The sequence below is a fragment of the Mus musculus genome, chromosome 2 (genome assembly GCF_000001635.26).
Source record: "Mus musculus strain C57BL/6J chromosome 2, GRCm38.p6 C57BL/6J".
Classification (NCBI taxonomy): Eukaryota; Metazoa; Chordata; class Mammalia; order Rodentia; family Muridae; genus Mus; species Mus musculus.
In genome coordinates, this window is record NC_000068.7 from 161,566,420 (window position 1) to 161,590,632 (window position 24,213).

The window sequence follows — 24,213 nt, forward strand, 5'->3', positions numbered from 1 at the left end:
CAGGGGAGAAGGTGTTCCAGGTTTATGGTGCACAGCAACCACCACCAAGTCTTTTCTGAGCCACAATCATATACAGATCCCAATGCTAGGCCTACCAGGGCACCTGGAGTAGGAAACTGAAAAGGCCAGTTTGTTTTTTTTTTTTTTTTTTTTTTTTTTTTTTTCTGACTGTACAGTGTTAACAATCAGAGAAAGGAAATAGGAAGGCTTTCACATTGCTTCTCTCTGGTGATAGAAAAGTTCTGGGTACAGAGAGGACCATGTGAACATGTGAGCTCAGTTAGCCAAGAACTAATCTGAAGACTGGTTTCTGATTTCCCTAGCTATTTCAGAGTGCTCCCCTAAGCCCTACTGTGCTCTGGCATGGAGCTAACTTGCTGGTTAATAACATCCTAATCACGAGAGAAGAGGTTGTAGATGTCACTGTCTTTTCTTTGGGAGTGAAATGGAGGGAAGGACCTCCTTTGTTATAGAGGAACAGTGTCTCTAGTGTGTTATATTGAAGAAAAGCTTAAGTTTAGTATTGATCACTAAACATGATTAGCATTTAGTGACTAGATGGATGGGTGGATAGGGACACAGTTAAATTTTATTGCTTATGTCATGTGTATGTATGTATATGTGTGTACATATTTGAATGAATTGTGAATATATGTGTACATGCGTATTAAGGTAAAAGGAATGGGTGACTTCCTTAATAGCTCTCCAGCCTAATTTTTGGAGACAGAGTCTCTGACTGAACCTGGATTTCAGGATTCAGTTCTCTGTCCAGTGAGCTTAAGGCATCTTCTATCAACTTTCTTCCCCTGCCCCAGTGCTAGGCTTATAGATGGTCACTAATCGCCCAGGTTTTACATGAATGCTAGGGGTCTGAACTCAACCCCAATGACCGTATGGCAGGCACTTTATGGGACAGTCTTAGATAGAATGAATTGTTGACAGTCTTGAAACATACTTCACACTTAGGGTTAACTGTCCCTGAACATTGTAAGCCCTAAAGTTTGGTGAATAGCTGCTTCAGTTTAAACATTGTAAAATTACATTAGAGAAGCTGAGGTATCTCCAGTCTTCCATAAGAAGTAAACCAGAATTGCCCTAGAGTTTTTGGTGGTAGCTCTGAAGCGCTGGATCCAAGTGATGATTCCAAAATTAGTGTATGGGTCCCTTGCACATTTGAAGGTCTTACTATTTCATCCATTTGGTAAATATTTGGAAAGTTTCTCCCAATTTCTCTTCATACTTTATCTGGAGTACCTACCACCACTGTCCCAAGACCAACATTATGACCATAAATTCTCTATACAATAGTTAATCTTCACTGTCAACTTGACTGGATGGAGAAATGCTTAGAGGATCAATGAAACCCCTCCCCCAAGTAAGTCTGTCTCAGTAGATCATGAAGACTCTGGACCAAGGAATGGAGTGACTTCTGATAGATTTATAATGTAATCATGTTATTTGGAGAAGGGGGAAGTAGGAGGCCAGGCCTAGATCTTGGGGACTCCATCTTGTTCTATCCTGTTCTGTTCCTATAACGTACTCTCTCTGCTTCCTGGCTGTGATGTGAACTGTTGTATTCTGCCACACCCTCTTGTTAAGACAGACTGATTGACACCTCTGAAACTGTAAGCCAAAATACATACTTCCTCACTTAAATTGCCTTACTCAGATACTTAGTTACAGCAATGAGAAAGCCCAACATAGTAAGATTAACCATGCACCACGATTACTGCAAGGAATCCCATACTTAATGAGGACACTCAGTTGACACACCTGACTTCTATAGAAATAGAAACTATTCTCCAGGAGCTTATACAGACACAGAGCAAATAGCAAATAAGCAAGCTATGACAAACTAACCAGAAAGACACAGAGTGTGGGTTATATGTACCATAGAGCAACTCAGTTGCCTAGATTTGAATTTTGGGCTCTGTCCCAAGGCTGGGTCATTTAGGTTAACTTAATTAATTTCTTTGGGTCTCAGATATTGTTATAAAAAGGCTATCAGACGATTTAAAGTATATTAAAATATTTAAAAAGTTAATATGCAACAGTTCCTATAATACGTATTGGATACAATTCTAAGATTTCACATTGTGTTTTTGATTTTATAATTGTATTTCTCATTTGGCAAACATTTATTGAGACCTCTTTGATGATTAACAATGCATATTGAACGTTTAGAGATCTCTTGGCAGATGAGTCCTACCTTGTTAGGAGAAACTGAGTCCTCTCCCAAGAACAAAGCAATGGGAAGGTATATCTGTTACTCCAAGTCAAGATGGACAGGGCTATGATGGCTAGATAGAAGAATTAGATTCTGAACACTTTGAGTAGGTTTGGAAAGAGAAAATGATGAGGTTTCTTATGTCTACACTCTTCTGTAAGCTATGTTATCAGGTGTTCTCACAGTCCTTCAATCCCCCTATCTGGGCCATAGCATCAACTTTCCATGTTCTCCAAGAACCCATTTTTTTTTTATTTTTGAATCTCATCTGCTTTCAGCAATAGTGGACTTCTCAGTATACACCCAAGGGTGTTGGGTCTTTGAGTCTATACTGACTCTACTCTGCTTGCACAATAATTTTTTATTGCTCCACATTACACCAACCACACATCTCATCCTCATCTTGAATTTTTTTTCCGTCTGTCTCTCTGTATTTATTCTCTCAATGCACACATCCTGTGTTCTAGCCTCACTACCCAGGACTTCAGACATGACCTCTTCTGTGATACAGAGGGAACTCCTTCATCATGATGCTCCTTTCTCATGAGAGACTCCACTGGACTTCATATATGACCAGCAAATACAGGGATATGAGCAGAACTAAGAGTTTTTGCATTCGTCTTCTCCTCAGTCATGAGACATGCCACTCAGAGCTGGGTGCAGCTTTCTGCAAAGGTTGGTCAGTCGAATGCATGCCTAAGTCTGCTTTTGCATTGGCAAAGGCCTTGGAGGAGACTAACATTTGAAAGAATCAAATATACTTGAAGGTTAATGGTAAAAAAAAAAAATGGGCAAGAAATTCACACATCAATTGTGAGGTTGAGCTGCTGAGGCTCGCTACTTTTGCTTTTGTTTGTTTGCATACTCATTTCAGATTCAACCAGCAAGCATCACAGGAACACTTTCTACTAGACACAGTGCTGGAAGCGCAAGTGAACCAGACAGACATGAGCCCTCCTTTGGAGCAGCTCACAGACACCTACAAACTGGGATGTGAACTTCCGAGGGAAGGTGTGGGGCTCTGGAGAGTACCCATGGGAACTGACTCAGCCATGAAGTCAGAAAGCTGTTCCCTGAGGTGGTGATGGTTTAGTTAACTTCCAGTTTTGGCCTTTTGACATTCCTGAATTCCCACTTTGAGCCTTTAGCAGTCTGCCTAACCTGACGTATAGCTCCTCTTCAGAAGCAGTAGGGACATTTGACTAGAAGACTTAGCACCTGGCCACTTTGCCTGTTCCCATGTAATAAAGTGTTTCTCTCTAATTCTTGGGCTTGGGCTTTGGCTTTACTTCCATTCACTGTCTGAGACAGCACTTATCTGATCTCTGCTTCTTTCCCCTACTCCCAGTTTGCTTTTCATGCTTCCTGTTTGTGTATGCATGTGTTTGTATGTGTGTACAAGTGTGTGGAGGCACATGCAGACATGCGTGAAAATGTGCATAGGCCAGAGGTTGATGTCAGAGGTTTTTATCAATCACTCTTCTCAGTGAACCTGGAGATGGCTCACTTGGTTGGCCCAGGAATCTCCATGGAACCGTCCATCTCTATTCCTCCGCTCCCGCCCCCGCCCCTGGTGCTGGGATTATTAGCAGTGTTGCCAAGCATGCATGGCCTTTTCTGTGAATGCTAGGGATTAACCTAAGGATCTCATGGCAAGCACTTAACCAGCGGAACCATCTCTCTAGCCTGCTTGGCTTTCTTTTCTTCAAAACATGAATCACCAGATGGCTTATTCATTTACACCCTTGTCTGTCTCCTCCCATCTTAGGGTTGTTCAACAGTACAGGGCAGGGCTCAACCTGACTTGCTCCAGGCTATGCTCTCAAGCACTGAAAAGTTTGTCCTGGCTGCCAACCCTGCTAAACCCCACTGAAAGCATGTGTGCCACGTGCCGGTCCTCATGCTGCATCTAAGCAAAACGACTTTCTCTGGACTCCAGAAACCCACAAAGTCCCCAGAGGGGAAAAATTCAAACCACGAGATTCCTCAGCCAAGGAGATAAAAGGAAATGTATTGCTCAAATGGGTCTCCTCTGGGGATTTGCCAAGAACGAGTGCAGAAAACTTCCTAACCTTAAAAGAACTTTCAGTTCATTTAAGTCCCACCTACACAGCACACAGAGCGACTGCAAACCAGCACTGGGCCTGCCTCCATCTGTCTGTGAACAATCGGAAGGAGGTTTGCATCCAAAACACATTTATCTCACTCTGCACTCCTCCGGCATCTGTTACTTACTGTGGACCCAGCTATGATATTTATTTCCAGGCTGGTAATTTATAACAGAATCAAGTGGCCAATACATTTTCCGGTATGCAAACAAACAAGCCAGTGGGCTGGTTTTAGACAGCAGCCAGCATAGCACAGCCTCCAGAGGCTCGGTCAGGGTTGGCCTCATCCAGCTCATTATCCAAAAAGAGTCATTTTAATAAATTGTCAAGATTCAATTGTGGAAAAGGGACTCTCGCTCAAATAGCCAGCTCTTGTCTTTGAGCTGGTGTGAAGATCAGGGTAAAGCAACGAAGACTAGATAGTTCATACCCTCCCGCCCCCCACCTCACCTCTGTTGGTTATCAGGCATCCCCAGGAGATCACAGGAATATAATTCTACTGGAATTTCAGGTAGGCTCACAGTTAATGAGATTTTCCTTTTCCTGCCCCATATTGGTAACATCATAAGAGGGCACTTGAGTTCTATACCTTTTTGTCCCCACACTTCCCTTGTTCTACTTTCCATCCTCTGCTCTGTGCCACAGGAGGTAACCATGTTGGAGATTGTTTCCAATGCTATGAACTAATCTGGCCCCAATATCAGGAATAAATGTTTCCAAATGCTGAAGGTCCTTGTCTCCAGTTGGCTTTTGATAAACCAATAAAGAACCAATAGTTAATGGCTGGGCCAATGGACTGAGGTGGGACCTTTTGAGGGCTAGGAGCTGGGAGAAAGGAAGGAGAGAATCACCATGACTCAGGTTGGGATTGGAGGGGGAGAAGAATGGGACATAAAATCTGCAGGAGAGAAAGCCAATCAATAATGTAAGAATTCGAGTAAGTAATTGAGCCTGGGGTAGCAGATGAAGGTTTAAGTGGGCCCAGCCTTTAAGCTAGTCATGACATATCATCAATTAACTGGCATGTGTGTGTGTGTGTGTGTGTGTGTGTGTGTGTGTGTGTGTGTGTCTTTCATTTGCAAATCCAGATAGCTCCTGGGCAGGTGTACACATGTAACCTGCTGGGAGCCAAAGCAGTTTAGTCAAATGACCATATTAATTGCAATGTAGGTTCCCATATCTTCTGGGTTCTATAGGGTATTTTCTAACCAAGAGAGTAAGCAAAAGCTTAGAGGCCAGTTGGAGGCTGGGGCATACACCCTTTTGGTTTCTTCTTTGCCATGTCGGCAAGGGTTGATTTCTCCTTGGCAAGAACAAGACAGCCTGATCCTTACAGTATCCTTACAGATCTATCCCATTTATAGCCACTCTCTTATCTAGCTACAGAACTCCTGAGATCTCTGCCATCTCTAGCCTCAAGATGCCCCACACAGTCCAGCTGGTTAATCTGCTTTGGTACTATTCTGGCTCTTAGTAAATGTTCCCTGATTGATACATGTGAGCCAGCTTATTTTCTCTTGGAAACCTGGTAAAGTACTTTATAGTAGTTACCACATACTTGCAGGCTGGCATTTTTTTTATTGCATCATGCAGCTATCAGAGTGAATAAATACTTTACTCATAGTCACAAAGTTAGTCATCAGAAAGGCCTGTATTCAACAGGCTCAACAAGGATGGGATTCATGACTATAGTCTCATTAGTCCTTGATGCTAACCACTGAGACATAGCTCAGGGCCTGACACTGCCTATTAGGACAGCATGTGGTAGAGACATTTGGCCAGTCTGTACAGTCTATTTCTTATAAAGAGAGGGAGGGGGCTGTGCTGTGTTCTTGCTGTGCAGAGAATTAAAGTCTAGCTGTGTGACCTAGGGCAGGGCTCTTAACTTCAATTCCTGGTTTCCTGTCTTTAAAGGCTGGCAAAAATACTTCATAATGATATAACAGGACAGAAATTGCAGACCTGATTAAGACTGGTATTGTAGAATTACTTGCATTTAAAGCAATTTCATTTGTTGCCTATATGACATGAAAATTTCTCTGTTCTACATGTGGTCAGCAATTCACTGTACCGTAGATGAGAAAGTATCTAGAAAAAGTAGGTTTATGGAGTTTCCATTTAGATATTAAATGCTAGATAGATATGGCAACTGGGGTACCTGAGACATGTGCTATAGCCTTAGAATTGTAATACGATCTGACCACATTCAAGGTGGGGAAGAAAAGAAAGGAACCAGTCTAACCTGTATCAACATGTGCTAACTGAGGGTCCACTAAATGCAGGCTATGGAATGATGTCAGGAGTAGATGCAGAACCAGAAGATTGAGCACTGGGTTGGGACACTCAGCTATGGTTCATAACCAGGTTGTGTCCAGCTATATGACATTGGACAAACTTTTTCTTTTTTCAATTTCTTTACGTCTGTTTCCCCATCTGCTAAGTGTGAATGATAAGAACCACTGTGAAGTATTACTAAGAAGTCTTAGTAAGTTGGCTCACTTAAAGCATATATCACAGGAATTAATAGGCTACCACCACTGTCACTGATATTATTACTAGAAGAAAACCTGGCACTCCTGATTTAAACTGTAACTTCTCCTTTCTTACCACCATTGGCTGTGATTCTGGATATGTTACCATGAGAGACCCAGCTTCTTCATCTGGCAAGAGATACTTAGAGTCATCCAGTAGTTGAATTACTACTTAGGGTAACATACTGGTATATGAGAAGCAATCACTAAATCTTGGGTTATTGTAACACTTTCTTGCAGAGCTCATTCTCTGTCACTTTCTGAGGCAGGACTGAGAAGTCATCTCCTTCAAGAAACTTTTCATCAGACTCCCTCTTGAGGCTTCAGTCAGACAGGTCTGTTCTGGGAAAGTCTCTTTACTCATCTGACCCCTCTTACAAAACAGAATCCGTATCTGGAATCCTTATCAGTATTTCTAGCACATGGTGAAAGTTCGGCTTGATATTTGTGAAATGATTATTAGAGAGGAAAGCTAATAGCCTGGTCAGTAAATGCTTGGAGCAACACATTCTTGCTGGAGACAAGCTGCTCACAACTGAATTCCTCCGTGTAGAGTCAACTGAAGGGTGACAGAGACAAAGACTATTCTTTTTTATCTCTGCTGAAGCTCTAGCCCAAGATCTTGATCACACAGTAGGTCCTTTGTTAGGCAGGACCCAGTAGGGAAGAGAAAAGTGTTGTGGGCATTTTGGACAGAGGAAATACAACATAGAGAATTGGTTTTACTGGTTCTAGGGGAGTATGATGGCAGAGAGGAACCATGGGTGAACCTTAAGAAAAACAGTCCCAGAAACCCCTAGAGGAGCAATGGAAGACAGTAATCAAAAGAGTCCAGGATCTGAGGCTGCCTGGAAGGAGCTGGAACTCAAACTGATGGAAGCTGGAGGTGTAGTTGGAATGTGGTCATGAAGGAATAGAACAGAGTCTTCCTGGCTTCTCCCTTCTAGTCATCCCTGGGTGTCTTATCAGTCCCTCTTACTGAGAAAGCGGTCCTCCTTCCCTAAACAATATGCCCCTGCTCACAAGTGCACAATCACTATCTGCAAAGCAAAAGAGAGTGGAGAATGTCGAGGGGATGAACAGACAGATGACCTTGGACTGACAGTACCTTTAGGAATGTGATTTTGCTGGGTGTTTCCATTCACATAATGAAGGCCAGGAAGCTTCAGCAACTCAGGCATGCTTGACTCTATCTATGTGGTTGGTCACCCTTAGGTCAGTCACATCTACCAAGCCATAATCAAGATAGAGGAGAAGAGGAAGGAAGTGAACCAATCTAGACTGGATTGGCATCTGCTGGCTGAGTGTTCACTCTGTATAAGTGGGGGAGTGTCAGGTTCAAGGCTGATGAAATACTTGTTGAACTAATAAACCATCTGGCTGAGGCTATTCATAGGACATGTGACTATACTTCCTAGCTGGTCTATAAATATATTTTAGAGACTGGGGGGATCAGTGGGAATCTCTTTAGTCATTCTTCAAGGTCTCTGGGCTCTGAGCTGAGACCTGGAGATGTCAGCTTGGATCAGTTACGCTGGGATGTCTACCTGGTGAGAGCGGCCATTGTTCTTTTGTAGACTCCTTCACTTCTGTGCACACACTTCTCAAACTTCCTGTTTGATCTGAGTCTCTTTCTCAGTGGTGTCTGGAATGTGGGGACAGCCTCTCTCTTACTTGGTTGTTAGTTCCAGGCTCTCCTCTCTCTGATCTATCTTTTCTCCAGTGTAGCAGATAAATTATAAAGCTCAGTAATGAATGGGATCCCCCATGTGCCAACACCTTCAAGCATTTCCTTGAAAAGCAGCTTCTCTTGCTTTCAGAGTTCAACCTCCTAAGCAAGGATCGCGTGCCAACCTCATTTTCCAGTGTTCCCAGTGTTTCGTGTGCATCACCCTCAGACAGAGATGGTGTTTCTTTCCTTCCAGGTGCCTTCCTTTTGGCAAGAGCAGTTCTCTAAGTGAGGACCATCATCCCTCACTTTCATTTTGAGGTTTATTTACAGTTGAAGCTTTGACTCACATCATTGTCTGCATTCCTGATGGAAGATGTGATACTTTCCCATCTCTGAATCCTGACAGTATTTTATCTGAACCTATACCAATCATCACATTCTAGTTTACCCTAGTTTACCACAGATGTGCCTAGCTTATCCCTCCTGGTATTTTTGAGGGTAGAGACCTTGACAATTTTAGATTTATGGGCCTGGTAATATCTAGCATATGATGAGAACTTCGAACATTTTGTTGCATCCATGGTTGTACCTTCAAACGAATGACTTCGCAGACAGACACATACAAATTAATATATGGGATAAATACACCCCTTTGGACATGTTTTGACTACCTTCTAGTGGGCAAGTTAAAGACAGCCTATAAGTTAGATCTTGAGCTCTGGACAGTCAACTCTTGTCATAGCTGCCTAGCTCCATCAAGATACTCACGTCAATGTAGTTGGCATTGATGTAGTCTGAGTGAGGGTCTCCATCCAGCACCAACAGCCTTACTCGAGAGTGGTCATCTGTAGAGAGGACAAAAAGCAGGCAGTGGTAGATGAGAAACTATGGGGTAAGGAGTCAATATTTTTCTCCTTTAGAGTTGCCTCCTGTGAGTTGCTGCATACCAGGTACCATGCCATTTCTCACAGTTATGCTAACTACAGATCAGGAAGTAGAGGTGCTGAGAGGTAACAGGTCTGGAAAAAGGACCCCTTTTCTACTTCCTATTTTGATTATGTTCTCATCATCATCTGAGCAGGTGTGTCTCCTGCTTCCTATGTCTTAGTGATTTCATCATTAATTTGGGAATGGAAATGCCTGCTCCATGGGACAAAACAAGAGTGGGTGACCTAAGTACACCCTGCACATAAAGTCTTGGAGTCAGAATAAATATGCTCCATTTACATGCTTTTTTTTAAAAAACAGTAAGTTTACCTGTTTACCGTGGACACAAACTACTTTATGTTTGTCCCTTGGAGCACTGGTACAGACAGGTTGTTGGTAACATATTGTTATCAATGCCATCATTAAACTGAGGATTGAATCATTAGAAAAGAGGCCATCAGTAACTAAAAATCATGTTGCCGAAGATGCCTTTTCAAACACAATCTAGACGTAAACAAGATGTACTGGCTTTAGTCAATAGCATGCTGGCTTCAAATAACACCAAGTTAAAATCATTTTAAATGGTCCATCAGAAAAGGCTGGCTAATTCTTTGCAATTAATTAAAGTCAATTCTGACAGGCTAATATACACGTGCTAAGGAATATCTCGATTTGGTCTGCTGGGAAGGAAGGATGCTTAGTCTGCTGCCTGGATCATTGTGAATCTGCTATGGCATAGCCCACCCCCAACAATTCCATCGTACTGCAGGGCAGATATGGGGATCACAGTGAGTGGAATAGAGAGGTGTGGACATTCTAAGTCCTCCTGGGGTTAATGAGGACAACTAGCCTTTCCTTTTGGACATTTACACTACTCCTCAGTTTACAAACGCATTTGCTCCAGAGTCTTGAGATAGGTGCTTTAACTACCTTGTTCCTTGTTCCAGCCCTTGAACCCCTAAAGGCGATTAGCACACAAGAGGCACTCATTGAGTACTGGTGAGTGTACAAGTGAATGACATCACTGAGTGCTCTCAGTGACCTCAGGAAAGAGGCAGAATGGTGCCCTTAGTTCTTGTTACAAATGAGCAAATGGAGGTGCATGAAAACTGGCCATATGACCACTGCATAAGGGACTATAAAAAAGTTGGGGGCCTGTTAACTCTGAGTTCACATGCTCCTATTCAAAGCACTCCAACTAGGAGCTACAAACCTTTTGAGTATTCACAGTCAGGGATAACTGCAGAAGTTGTTGGCTGAGCGAGGGAAAAAAACTTTTAAGAAGTGAGAATATTTATAAAAGCAACAAGGGGTCCCTACCCTTGCAAGGTCAGATGAACGGAAACATGGGATGACATTTTCAGAAGTGTAGAGTTGGGACAACTTGCTATGACTAGAGATACCATGGACCTCTTGGGCAGGAGGTAGACACAAAGAGGAGAATCCCTGGTTGCAAAGAAGTCATTTTGCACAGACTGGCTCCTTGCAATGTGACACCTCCTGAAAGGCCATGAATTGGTCCAGCTATGAACAAACCGGGTCATGGACTGGCATAAGACTCTATTCATATCTATTAGCTCAGAATCAGTTATGAGCATCAACAGGCAGCAGTTACCATGCTTGGATACCCTTTTTCTGTTCTCCAAGGAGGAAAAATTTCAGTGGGAGTCACTAGAAGGAGGAGTAAGTAGAAGACAACTCTGAATAGGCAGGAGATGGAAGTGTGGGGTCTGGGGTGAGGAGAGTTTGAACTTAAAACTTTCCTGAAATCCTTAGATGTTCTCAGTGTGAGATACATTACCTATTCACTCAGCCCTCAAACAGTTCTTCATTTTACTATGGTCACAGTGATGTGCTATTATGATTCTGACTTTACAGGAAGGAAGAAAGGCTAACAGAGGTTAAGCACTTCAACTGATTATATAGCTACTCTCTAAGGTCCACTCTGTTCTACCAACATGATGTACTGTCCTGGGGAATTCCAAGTATCTCAGAGGTAACTACTGCTGGAGTCTGTGCAAATGAGTGCTCCCCAGCCCCAAACCCTCAGGACCAAAGAGAGGGGGACTTCCTGGGGATGGCCATTCAGTAGGATTGAGACCTGATTCTGACCCAGGCTATTAAGCCCTATTACCAGCAGTTATAGAATCTGAAAGCCGCAGACAAGGGAAATGTGTATTCTGTTTCCATTCAATGTTCTTATTAATGACTTAGTGGTTTGAAATCTGTTTTATTTATAAGACTGATGAATTGCCTGCTATGCTAAGGAGGCAGATCAAAATCTCCTTACTTACTGAATTATGATTGCCTGGAAACCATAACAGTGGGAACAGAGATTCTGGTTTAAAATGTTGAAAGGGAATTTTTTTTTAATGCATAAAATCATTAGACACAAAGCAAAAGAAAGAAACTATTTTTAGTCAGATATCCTTAAAGATTAAATGTGTCTCCAACCATCAGGGTATCTACCAACATTTACATTTATTAAGAACATATTTGTTGAGTTCCTTCTATATGCCACCCTAGTTGAAGGAACTAAGAAAGAGTTACAGCAAGTGAGCTTCATCCTTAAGTATTTGGGGCAATTTGTTCAAGGAAGTAAATCATGCATAGAAGTGGGACATCAAGTTATAGAAAGCAAGAAATAGAGAGCCCCATGTACTGAAATGTGACTGAGGAATTAAAAGTAAGGAAGGTTTGATCCGTGGGCATCAAGGAAGTCTTTCTCTTAGAGGAAACTATGAAAGAGGGGATCCCAAAAGAGCCAAGGCATTGCAGTAGGCTCAATGGGGGTTGGGTTGTGAAGAGTCTTTTGTTCTGGGATCACTGATTATGAAGGGGAACAGTAACAGAGGAGACAGAGAAGAAAGCCAGGTTAGAGCAGAGTGACACATTAAATCACCAAGACCCAAGGATCTATGGGAATTGCCAATTTAAACAGTGAAATATTATCTATGTAACAGTGGCAAAAGACCACAATGCCACCAAGTACTTGCCAATGCTTGGATCAGGAATGCTCCCCCATTCATTGCTGATGAAAACACACAGTAGGACCTTTTCATACAAGATTAAGAATCCATTCACTACGGGATCCACTAATTGTATGTTTTGGTATTTACACAATGTACTGCAATCTTATGTCTACATTAACAGCTCTACAGAAATGTTTACAGCAGATTAAGTCATGATTGTAAAAGCATGGAAACAAACAAACATATCCTCAGAAGGGAACTGGATAAATAAAGGGTGCCATAGCTACATGCTGGAACATTATACAGTGATAAAAAGAAGTGAACTCGCATGTTAGAAAAGACATGGAAGAGACTTAAACCCATATTGTTAAGTGATAGAAGCCAAACTGGAAAGGCTACATTGAATGTTGATTTTACATATGGTTCTAACTATATAATACTCCAAAAAAGGAAAAACAAAACAAAACAAAACAAAACCATGGAGTCTATAAAAACCTCAGTCATTGGTGGAAGCTGAGAAGAGGAGGAAGGAAGTTTAAATAAGTTGAGCAAAGGGGATGTTTAGGGAAAGGAAATTATTTTATAAAATACTATAATTAGAATATATGCATTTTTCTGGAACTGAACAACACACAAAGCAAGCTCTAGTATAAATTATGAACTTGAACTAATAAGAATGGGCCAATGTTGGTCTATCAACTGCAACCAACGTTTTGCACTAGTGTGAAGTGTTGATGAAAGGGCAAACAGTATGTAAATGGTACACAATTCTGTACCTGCCACACTGACTATCTATAGAGCTAAAAATTGCTCCTAAAGAAATAAAGGATAGTGCTGGGCATACAGCAGGGACTCAATTAATGGAGGTTTGGGACTGCATATGAGGTACATGGTGGGGTGACAGTAGAGACAATCTAGAAAGCTGATGCTTCCCCATCTGTCCATCTGCCCAAAGATGAATCTGTTTATCTGTAGAGGACAAGAGTGATGTCTGAGTTCCTTAGAGGACGTAATTCAGACCCACGTCTACCAGAAAGGCGATGCAAAGAGTGGCAGTGGACTCATGGTTTATTTATCTGTTCTGGGAAATGCTAATATTATTCTGTGTCCCTTTCTTCTTCTAACTTTATGTAATTAGAAAGATAAAAAATTCTGTTTACTCACATGCACATAGAGAAAGATGGGGCAGCCAACGATGGGAAGGAGCTTATACGAGGTAATTTACAAGCAGCCCAGAATGTTCATTATGCTCTATCTACATTTTGCAAGCTTGAAAAACAGCTAATTTAGCATGCAGTGTTTGAGAGTCGAGACAAAGGGAAGAGTTATGAAGAGTCATGTGGAGGAGAAGAAGCTCCCCAACTGTGAGGGGAGATGGAGTTGCAAGAGCCCAGATCCCCCAGGGTCTCCAAGGAGATGAGGAGTAGGAAAGAAATAAGCATTGGTAGATGGTACAGGGGACATGAAGGACTTGGAGATATCCCATGAATACAGCTGCAGGGGTGGGAGGATATCACCCTCTGCCTTCAATCTATCTGTTTCTTTATTGTTTTAGAATGTGGACCAATGGGATGTTGACAGATGTTTTATAAACTCTCCAAGGGAAGAAAGAGTTGTGATATAGCATACCTACTGATTTCTAGGGTGTAAATATTCCCACTATCACCAATTTCAAACTACAGATATACTAAAATTATGTTGAAATTATGTTTACTTTTGTTCACTGACATGAATCAGCTAAAGTACATCACTAACAGAGACTCTTATCACACCCCACAAAGCCAGGCATGCTCTGTTTGCCTGGGAACCTACTGTCATGTCATTTTCTCCTCTCCACACACTGCCCTGATAACCTGGACCCTTCAGTTGTTTGTTCTTGTCACAGAGCCTTTACATGTGCTAAGGTATACACTCATCTAAGGCAGTGCATCAGGATCGAATTCTTCCTCTCCTCCTGGCTGGACCCTCATCATACCAACAGTCTCAGCCTGTCCTATCCCAAGACTGAAAGACAGTTCTTGGCTTTATCAGAAGAGAGCTAAAGGATTGGCTGAGTTGTGAAAGCAAACCTGAGACTCCCCTACTCTTTCACTATGTTGTCATATCACTTGGCTTAGGTCATAACATTCCTTGAACCTTGATTTATTCAACTATAACCTCAAAACCATATTTTCCTGCAGACTTGTAGCAGAGATGAAATGAAAACAAGTATAACATCTGATATTCTATAAGAATCAACACAAATATATAAAATTGGCTTTATTATTATTATTATTATTATTATTATTATTATTATTATTATTATTATTATAGACCAATGGATCTCCAAGTGTGATCCCTAGACAGACAGATCATTGAACCCTGCTCCATATTTTCTGAATCAGAAACTGCAAGTGAGGCTGAGCATGGTATATGTCTTAGCAATTTCTTCACATGATGATGGTGCATGCCCTGTTTTTAGCATGAAAATCTCAATGTTTGGTTATTCAGGACAAGCTTGTCATCAATCACTCTCTCTTGTGAAAGACCAGGAGACCTTTCTGGAAGTGGACCAAAGACCCTCAGTGGCAGATGTTAAGGGATAGGGACTTAACTATATGCAGAGCGGAAGGTGTTCCATGAATTATTCTGGAAACTGCATGGACACTGTGGCATTTGATAAAAAGAAAGCAACTCAGATATATATGGCGCACCTTACTTCATGGATAAGAAACTCAATGCTTCATGAGTTCTGTACTTCAGACACAGTATAAGGTTGACAGGTTCTTCATGTAGTGGTGAACTTAACTGACTCCCAAGACCTACTTTCCTTGTTTCCCACCAACATCTCAGTCCCCAACACTGGTCCCCTGTCCACAGCTTGTCATTTCACACCTACTACAGAGGAGAGGGTTCAGTTTGCTCCTTTGCACAATTCTAACTGAAAAAAGCCCCCAGCTTCCTCTCCCTTTCTCTGTCATCAGACAGAACTCAATAAATCACTCATTACAAGTCACAACCGTTTCAAGAGAGAATCACTTCAGAGAGGTGGGGCTGGGAGAGAATATCATTTGCATACTTTATAATCTTTCCTCCTGTCTTCTGGGCACTGCAAAGGGTATAAAAAAACCACAGGTGCAATTTTTCAGAGAAAAGAGATTTGACTCATTACAATGAATTGTGGAGCTGAAAAACCATTTCCTAGAAGTATTGGAAATGTTAATGCTATCATCTTGCGCGAGTGGGTAGGGAGGAGGCAGGTAATTCCACAGGGACTGCCTGGGTACCTCATCGAAGCTAAAGGTCTAAACATTCAATCTTGATTGAATTACCCTTATTGAGACACAGAAGGTATAGCTTGGGCACCACACAAGGAGGACACACATACATTCTGTGAATCTCTCGGACTTGACAGATCCACGCTAGATGCTAGCTAAAGTTGGGCAGCTCCCACTGCAGAGCCCTGGGGAAGGAGAAGTACAGAAAGGAAGAGTACCCAGAGAGGACAGAGGACAGTGTCGCTCCCATTGCATCTCTTGGCATCCTTCGCACATTACCAGGCAGTGCCCTACCAGGAGGCCTTTCTGGAGGAACTGAGGAAGCAGAACCAGAGTGGAAGAGTTGAAATAAATTAGTGATTTGGGAGGGCATTTCCAGGCAATTACCAGGAAGAAAGGAACCTGGCAAGAGAGTATCATCCAGAACTGGACAAACAGGATTAAGTCCCCCTGGTCCCTGTTGCAGAGCTCTGTGAGGAGACAGGAAATGTGAACGTCAGAGAGGGGAAGCTGGGATTCTTAGACATCCACTTGCACCAGCTATCAGCTGAAGGCAACTCCTGAGGACATTTAATTCCCCAGCACTGTGATCTTTCCTACAGAGAGTGAATGTCCAGTGGCCAGCATACATCCTCAGAGAAAGACATAGATGCTGACAGTAGAATTGGGGGCATGGACAACAGGGAAATCTGGGGGATATGGCAGGATACCAGTGACTTCTGTACTAGGAAAAGCTGGTAGGACCCACCAAGGGCCACCCTCAGAAAGGACAAAGCAGAGTAGAACCCGAGAGTCAGGAGCAATGACCCAGGGGACCATTACATCATCCTAGCTTTTTTTTCCAGGAAGCCTTAGGGAATCCTGTTGTATGAGAGGGCCTCCCAGCATGTTCTGAGCCTGAGTTCTTCTTGGAAGTGGAGTCTTCTCTGCATATTGTGACCTTTCTGCATCTCAGGAAGGGAACACCATTCTATGGAGATTATCTGTTATGAAGTTAGTCCCTTGGCAACCTACACTCCTGGAAAGCAAAGACGTGGTTTCATGAAGGGGAGATCCCTAGGAAAGAAGCATGTAGCATCCTGGCAGGTGATATATCAGAGCTCGGGTCATGGCAGCCCTATAGACTCATTGTGTAGCTGTGTGACCTTAGGTATCACGATCTTTGGTACATATGTCCTGTCCTGCAAACTCAGAGGCTAGCCTGCTCTACATTAAAAGTCCATGTCAGATTTATATTTCATTTCCATTCATTTTTAATATGGGTTTGCTGCCTTGGAATCCAACCTCATAGGTGAGAAACAGGTCAGAGAAATAGAGGGGACTTGCTACAGGTCACAAGAAGTTAACAGACTACAACTTGTTTCTCTTATTGACCTCCTGTCCAAGACTCCGATACACCAGAACCCCAGCAACTTTTCTAAGATTTCCCCTAAGGCTTAAGGAAAAGCCTCAGCAAATGAGTGTGAGCATTCCTGCTTTATCGTCTTTGCCTGGCTCTATGGTCTAGGAGGCTGGTCTCTGAGGACCATAAGAGATTCTCAAAGTATCACTAGAGAGCTTAAATAAAACTGTTGGGTGTCGTCCCCATGCCCTTTGATGCTGGAGGTCCAGGGGGGTACCTGATTATTAGCGATTCCAATGAGCTTCAAAGTGAGCTACTCCTGACCAAGCTTGAAAGCTACTGGGCTGGCCGGTGACCTCTCTCTGGCATCAAGCTGGGTTCAGCTAGCTGATGGAAAGGCACAGAGTAGGTGGAGGCAAGAGAGCAGGGTCAGGGAATTCATTCCTCAGCTGCCTTTGTTGGAGTTGCCACCAGAGGACATCCTTGTGCTCAGGTAGCCTCTGTCTCCAGGTCCTGGTGATTTCTCCCTCCTTGGTGCTTTCTAGTGTCTCTGTTCCTAGAAGTAATGACAAGATTTTTCTTGTCATTACTTGTCTTTAAAGGATGTTATCTGGGGGCCCCATATAATTCCTGCTGGGATCCTGAGGACCGTACCATTTTATGGAATTCGCACCTTCCTTTTCTGTAGTCATTTCCTTCCTGCCAGTCCACATAGGGCTGGAGTGAGAGAGGGATGCTTTGCTATTGAAATTTCTTCTTGCTTATGGTCTCTGCCCTGGAGCTACCTGAAAGCAAAGGGCTCTTTGTTCTCATTTCCCTCAGTCATTCCCCCTGTTTACTTCCTTTCCATTTCTACTCCCTGGGAAGGCCAGTCTCCATTACTACATTCTAAATAGGGTCATTGGGAAGAAAGAGCTTTTTAACAAGGTTTCTCTTTCACTGTTGTTTGATGGCAGCCCCTGCCCTCCTCCTTTCTCCTTTTGATCTTTTCTGTGCTCCTGTGGCCTGGGCCTTGGACCTCCACTCTGGCCTTTTGGGGACCTAGGTATCTTAAGATGATAATCACAGCTGGTTTTCTTCTTGTGCCAAGAATATTTCTGTTTATCAAGGCTGGGCAGGCATGGTCTTTGAGAGGGACAGATATAAGGGCAGGGGCAATTTCCAGGCCCCTGGGCTGTTTTTCTTTAACCTGTTTGTTCCATTAAAACTCAGGATGCATTCATCCCCACCCTGGGGTTCCCCTTCATGTCTTGTGTTGCTCTTTAGATCCACAGGTTATCTTGACTGACTCTGCTGGGTTCAGTACAGACCTATACTAGACCTGATGTGCTACAGCTATTGAACCTCAATTAGAAAATAGATTAGGTTTCATTTTAAATCACCAAGGGGATACTACTAAGGCTTCTAAATTTTCTCCATCTCTATTTTTTTCTCTATGGGTGGGTATAAGACAAGAATTCTTAAACAAAAATATGTCTGTAGAAGGAAAGGGTCCCACTGGAAGTCTGGGGGTAGGGGGAAAGGCATCCCAGAAAGCTGTTGTAAAGCTCACTGCTTCTGTGAACAACTGCAGTGTGATCTTTATGGAAATCTAAAAAGAGATGTGGAAGAAGCCTTCTATGGGCTGATGAGGAACTGGGAGTTTCAGGGCTGAGGTTTCTCCCAGGCACGTGCATTCTTCATATTTGCTGTCTGTCCTGAGCTTGGGCATAGCATCCTTCCCCGCCTTTGGATAAGACCTTTAGTCAAAGAGATATGAACAGGGCAGGGCAGAACTATGAGGTATGTGGAGCACATACTTCAAAAAGGAGACACACACACACACACACACACACACACACACACACACACACACAATCTTTTAAATATCTCACATAGAGCATCCACAGCTAGATTGCAGCTTCCTAGAGTAGTGGCCCTGGACACCTGATTCCTGTTATCATGATTCTGCCTCTGGTACCCATTCTGCCATTGATGCTTCTATACAGCAAGTGATATGGATATAGGTCCTGGGAAGTCACCCCAGCAATGGAGTTCAACTCCAGTCATGCCACTTTCTGCATTCTTGACTCTCAACTGGGGCCTTCAGCAGGAATAGTGTGTCCCTCTCTCCTTCCTAGGTCCTGCATTCCCTCTGGTCTTCTGTCTTGGGACTTATCATCCCACTGCTGGCTCCATCCAGCCTCATTCAGTTGTCTTTCCAAGGTGTTCACTATCAGTTTGGGGATATAGCACAGAACAACCCAACGCTCATGACCTATAGGATGGTCCTATATTCAATTCTTATTTTTAGACTCTGTCATATAGAATATTTGGGGAAATAAAAATGCAAGATGGCTGTGGTTCTGCTGCTGTGAAGCAGATCTAGGAGGCAAGTAGGCAGGCTCAGATGAATGCCTCTCAAGGTACAAGGATGACAATGGCCAAGGTGAACAGAAGACACCGAGCTCTGGGGCTGAAAAATGGGGGCTTGTCTACATGATTAGGGTCAGAGAAATTCCCCTAGAGAGTGACTTTAGCTGAGAGTCAGAGAAGAAGTGATATTTGCAAGTCAAAGAGAAGGGAAGGGTACTCTGATAGAGAAAATGGACTATGTCAAGGTGACCTTGAAGTGTAGAAAGACATGGGAACCTCATGAGTTATGCAACAGCCAGTGTGGCTTAGCAAGGAGCCTGTGATGGACTGAGTCCAAGTGAATGGGTCTGGAAAAGGCCTTGCAAGGAGGAGAACTCAAGAGCGAAAGGAAACATCTGACGAGCTTTTAATAGGAAGATGGCATTATCTAAGTCATGTTGTGAAGATCTTCATGGGTCCTGCCATGGATCAGATAGGTAGAAAGTTTGGGCCACTTGGATATGGAGGGGACGGGAAGAGGCTAAGCATGATCCAGGGGACAGTTGTTGATGGCCCAGGCAAGGATGGAGGAGGCCATACACACACACACACACACACACACACACACACACACACACACACACACAATCTTTTAAATATCTCTAATACATTTTGACTTCTTTTGACTTCTGTCCCCTGGCCTGAGTCTTTCTGTCTTCAATGAGTCAGGCTCTCTTCCTTATTCTCTAGGCATTTTTACACATTTGTGCAATATCACTAGGAACAGGGCATTGGAAACCTATTTTAGATAGGGGACCCCCTCTGAGCTCACAACCTGACAAGGACATTGGATAATGCACAGAAACAGAGGGGGGGGGGGGAACAAGTCACAGTGAATAGCTACCTGTCCCAGAACAAAAGCATTTCCCAGTGCCCAGCACAGGAAGTATTCTGCAGAGGCTCACACATCACGCCTCAATACATGTTTGCTGACTATCTCAATATCTCTTTCTGCCACTCCACTTGTAAAAAAAAAATCTTGCTGTCTGCAAGCAAGAGAGAAATTATAAATGTTTTCTGATTAGTTCCACTATTCAGAGCCCATTCCTAAATCAGCACAGGAAACAGCTAAGCGAAAACTTCTGCCTCTTTCTTCCTTTACAATCTGCCCGTGTCTTATTCTTTCCCCAGCTTTTTTTTCTATGGTGATGTCTAGACAGTTAAAACAAAACTTTGAAATGTGCTAGAAATAACTTGTCTCTTAGGATTCTCCACTTTCTCCTTTCTTTGCCCAAATTGGGGTACTCTGAGATCTTAAGGAATGCTCCTCACTCAGTGGGCTAGATGTCAAAAGGCCTGGGCTGCGCTACACTAGATCACAGGAAGGCTGAAGTGGGCAACTCTTATCAGATCATTGACTCAATACTTTGGTGGGGGTAACTCTGCTCTCTTGTAAACTGTCAGCTACTTTGCAAGCTGTCTATGCCATCATCTGGAAGTGCTAGATGTATTATCAGTAAGGGACAGTCAGGTTTGTGGCAGTCCCTCTATTCCTCTCCCCCTTCCCTCCTCCCTTAGGATTGTTACCGACTTTATTTGAGATTTACCATCCCTTCCTGAGATCATTGTAAAAATTTACTAACCCAAAGCTGGAAACATAAGGATTATTTTATATCAAATCCTTAGAAAAAAAGAGCCATTGTTGCTCCCATGTTTCCCAAAATCTAACAAATAGAACATCCCTGAAGGAAACCTACAAGATATGATGTTTCCGTATCGATTCTTATTGCGGTTTTCATCTTCCTTGGCTGTGTCCCACGAAGCTGTCTGTCCTTCTGGTAAGGCCTACAATGCAAAGACAAAGTGGTTAGCATAGCCTGAAATGCTATGAGATGGTAACTCTTCTCAAGTGTTGATGAGGAAACAACAGGAAATAAGTATTACTGTGAGACACTCAGTATAAAGGGCTTTTATCCTGTAATGGTACCTTCCATTTTTGTTCATTGGTTCAAATATTGTTATATCCTGTGGCTATCATGAGCTTAAAGTCTAGTCCAGTAAGGAGCCATTCATTCATTCATTCATATGCTCAACAGATACACATTGATCCCCTAATATGTTTTAGATCCCTTTCTAGATATCAGAGTGCATAATAGTAGCCAAGAACTCCAGAGTATTCAATGTAGCAGAGGACAAAGCAAATCCAATATTAGATAATGAAGATATGAAGAAATAAAGCAGGGTAAGTGGATAGCAATAAAGATTGAAATTTCTTACAGTTTAGGAAGTTTTCTGTGAAAAACTCACATCCAAATTCATTTCTTGATAGGGTAAAGAAGCCAGTTTCATTGAAAAAAGCAGAAAGTATTTTCTAGGGAAAGGAACAGGTACAGAGGGCTGTAAGCAACCATGTTCACAGATGAAAGTGAGGGAGGAATGGGAAGCTGGAAACTCATAGAGAGGATATGAGAATCCAGATGAACCCCCAGCATTGAAGTTCCTGGTTAATATATCATGTTGTTAGAAGTGTGATGGGACACCATTGGAGGGCTCTGAACAAGGAGGTCATCTCATATGCTATCATATTCTTGTGTGGAACACAGGCTCTCAGAAGGCCAGAAGAAGCAGGATGATTGGCTATGAATTTACTGTAATCATATGTCATGATGGCATTTGGACTGTTAGAGTAGGTAGTGGTAGTGGTCATGAGAAAAGCAATCTTATTTGGTTCAGTTGAGTGTTTCTGATTTAGGTTGCCTCTGAAGCAAAAGCAGAGAGAAGGCTTTGAGTATAAGTGGCTGGATTTGGAGGCAATCAAAGAGTATGATTAGGAGAACGGGGGAAGCAGTCCATCAAGAGAATGAAGCTGACAGGGCAGAATGCCACTGTAGCACTGAGGAGCAAAACTGAGGCTTATTTCACAAGCACATCTCATGTTCAAGGCTCTTGTTCCAGAAAGGGAGGAAGAACTGGGAGGGAGATGAAATGCTTATCCAGTATTTCCTTTTCCTTTTGATTACTGTTGGAGAATAACTGTTAGAAAACCCTCATTTCTGCCATGCTTTGTAGGTAACGTGGATAGTCTTTGGTCTCGAGGAAACCCTCAGGTAACAAAACATAGATGCTTCCTAGAGGAAGCCATCATGTGGGCATGCATGAGAACCATGAATGTGTAGATTTGTCCAGGGCACTAACACATGAATTGTAGACAGGAACTGTGGAAGAAAGAAGAATGAAGGCTGGCCTCTAGGGCGATGGTTTGACGAACCAGAGGAATGTCATTTACTTCAGTAAATGGAGAAGTCTGTGGGAGAAGCATGATGGATTGGGTGGGAATTTAGCCCTGAGGTTTGGATACATGATGTGCTTAAAGAGTGCTCCACAGTGGGTACTGTGTCTTTTTAATATGTTGAGATGAGTAAAAATGATAATGGCACCCAACTTTGAGATGCCTCTAAGACATCTAAGCTGAGCTGTTGATCAGGAAGTTTGATACAAAGCTTTACAGCTTAAAGAGGGGTAGGGGGCAGAAGTCATCTATCAGTTAAAGAGGGTGCAGTAATGTTACTGACAGCCAGGTGATCACCCTTGTGGATGGTTTAAGGGAGTTGAGTGCCAAGTGATCTAGAACAAAGGGAATATGTAGCCAGTCCCCTCACAGACGAGATAAATGAGCCTTTATGGATAGTGGAAACAGCTTTATGAAGCCTACAACAGTATGCAGGACAAACCCTATTTTGATGAGGGTCTCTATCCTTCCCCACAGGAGGACAGGACGAATGTCCTGCCCATGTTCCTTGTATTACTTGGGACACAGAATTTGCAAGTCAGCATTAGCTGTACCCATCTATTCCTTACTAGGTCTAATTAGCCCTCACAAATTAGCCAGAAGTTCAGTCATTCAGCAGATCATGGTCTCAGAGATAGGCAGGGCCACTGGGTATGAAAAAGTAGTGTTTGTGCACAGTGGAACCTTTCCTGCTTCAAGTCCCATATGCACTTCAAAGTCCCAACTTTGGTGGGTCTTCTAATAGCAAGGGTAACTTGCAAGATGGGTCTGTGAAAATCTATATAACATATTTGGCCAGAGCCTATAATCACACCCAGCTCTCTGGTTGTAGAGTAGTCACAGCCATAGGCAAATGCAGACATGGCTGTATTCCAGGAAATGTATATTTATAAGCATAGGTGTTTGTAAATATGGGCTTATCTTGTGTCTGTGGTTTGCTGACCTTTATTTTCCTAGCATGATCACGGGCTTCATCTATGCAGTGGATGGATATGTAGAACTGGGGTCTGTCATTGATTCCTTCTGTAGCCACTGAAAGGCACAGGTGAAAGGCCTTTGCCTGGGCTTCCTGTGCAAAGCTGCACTCTCCAATTGAGCTCTAAGGTATCTTTTCAGCTACAATTGACTCAGAATGCTACTCTTTGTGTTTATCACACCCTTAGGTAGGTTTCTTAAAGGGGAAACAAGGCAAATTGCCCTCTGGGTACCAAGCATCCCTGTAACCATTCATCCCTTGGCTTAGGCTATCTTTAGCTCACAGATGCTTCTTGGTCCCATGCCTAACTCAGCTTCCAAGCCCATCCTGTCTCCTGACCAGGAAGCCCCACTCCCACCGGTGAGCCTGCCAGGTATAGTTCTGTGTGTCAGGGTCTTAATGACAACATTGTCTTTCATGATATTTGGGCTGATTTGGGGGCAGTAGGTTATCCGTTTGCAATTCTCTGTGATAAAAGTTCACTGTTCATTCCAACATGGTGGTGGGGCAGACTATTTTCATGTGGATCTAATGAGAAAATATGTTTAGTATGTGCTATGTGTCAGAATTTCGGTGAC

At 42.9% G+C, this 24,213-nt stretch overlaps 1 protein-coding gene across 17 annotated transcripts in view; it reads right to left on the reverse strand.

The window, feature by feature from the left end:
• The window catches only part of Ptprt (protein tyrosine phosphatase, receptor type, T), a 1,139,160-nt gene that overhangs the window by 44,432 nt on the left and 1,070,515 nt on the right, over positions 1-24,213 (reverse strand). For all 17 annotated transcript variants that reach the window (NM_021464.5, NM_001291149.1, NM_001291151.1 and 14 more), the window contains 2 exons: positions 21,128-21,215; positions 9,307-9,383 (listed from right to left, as the gene is read on the reverse strand). In NM_021464.5, coding sequence (NP_067439.1) covers positions 9,307-9,383; positions 21,128-21,215 — 165 coding nt within the window. The remainder of the gene's footprint in view (positions 1-9,306; positions 9,384-21,127; positions 21,216-24,213) is intronic.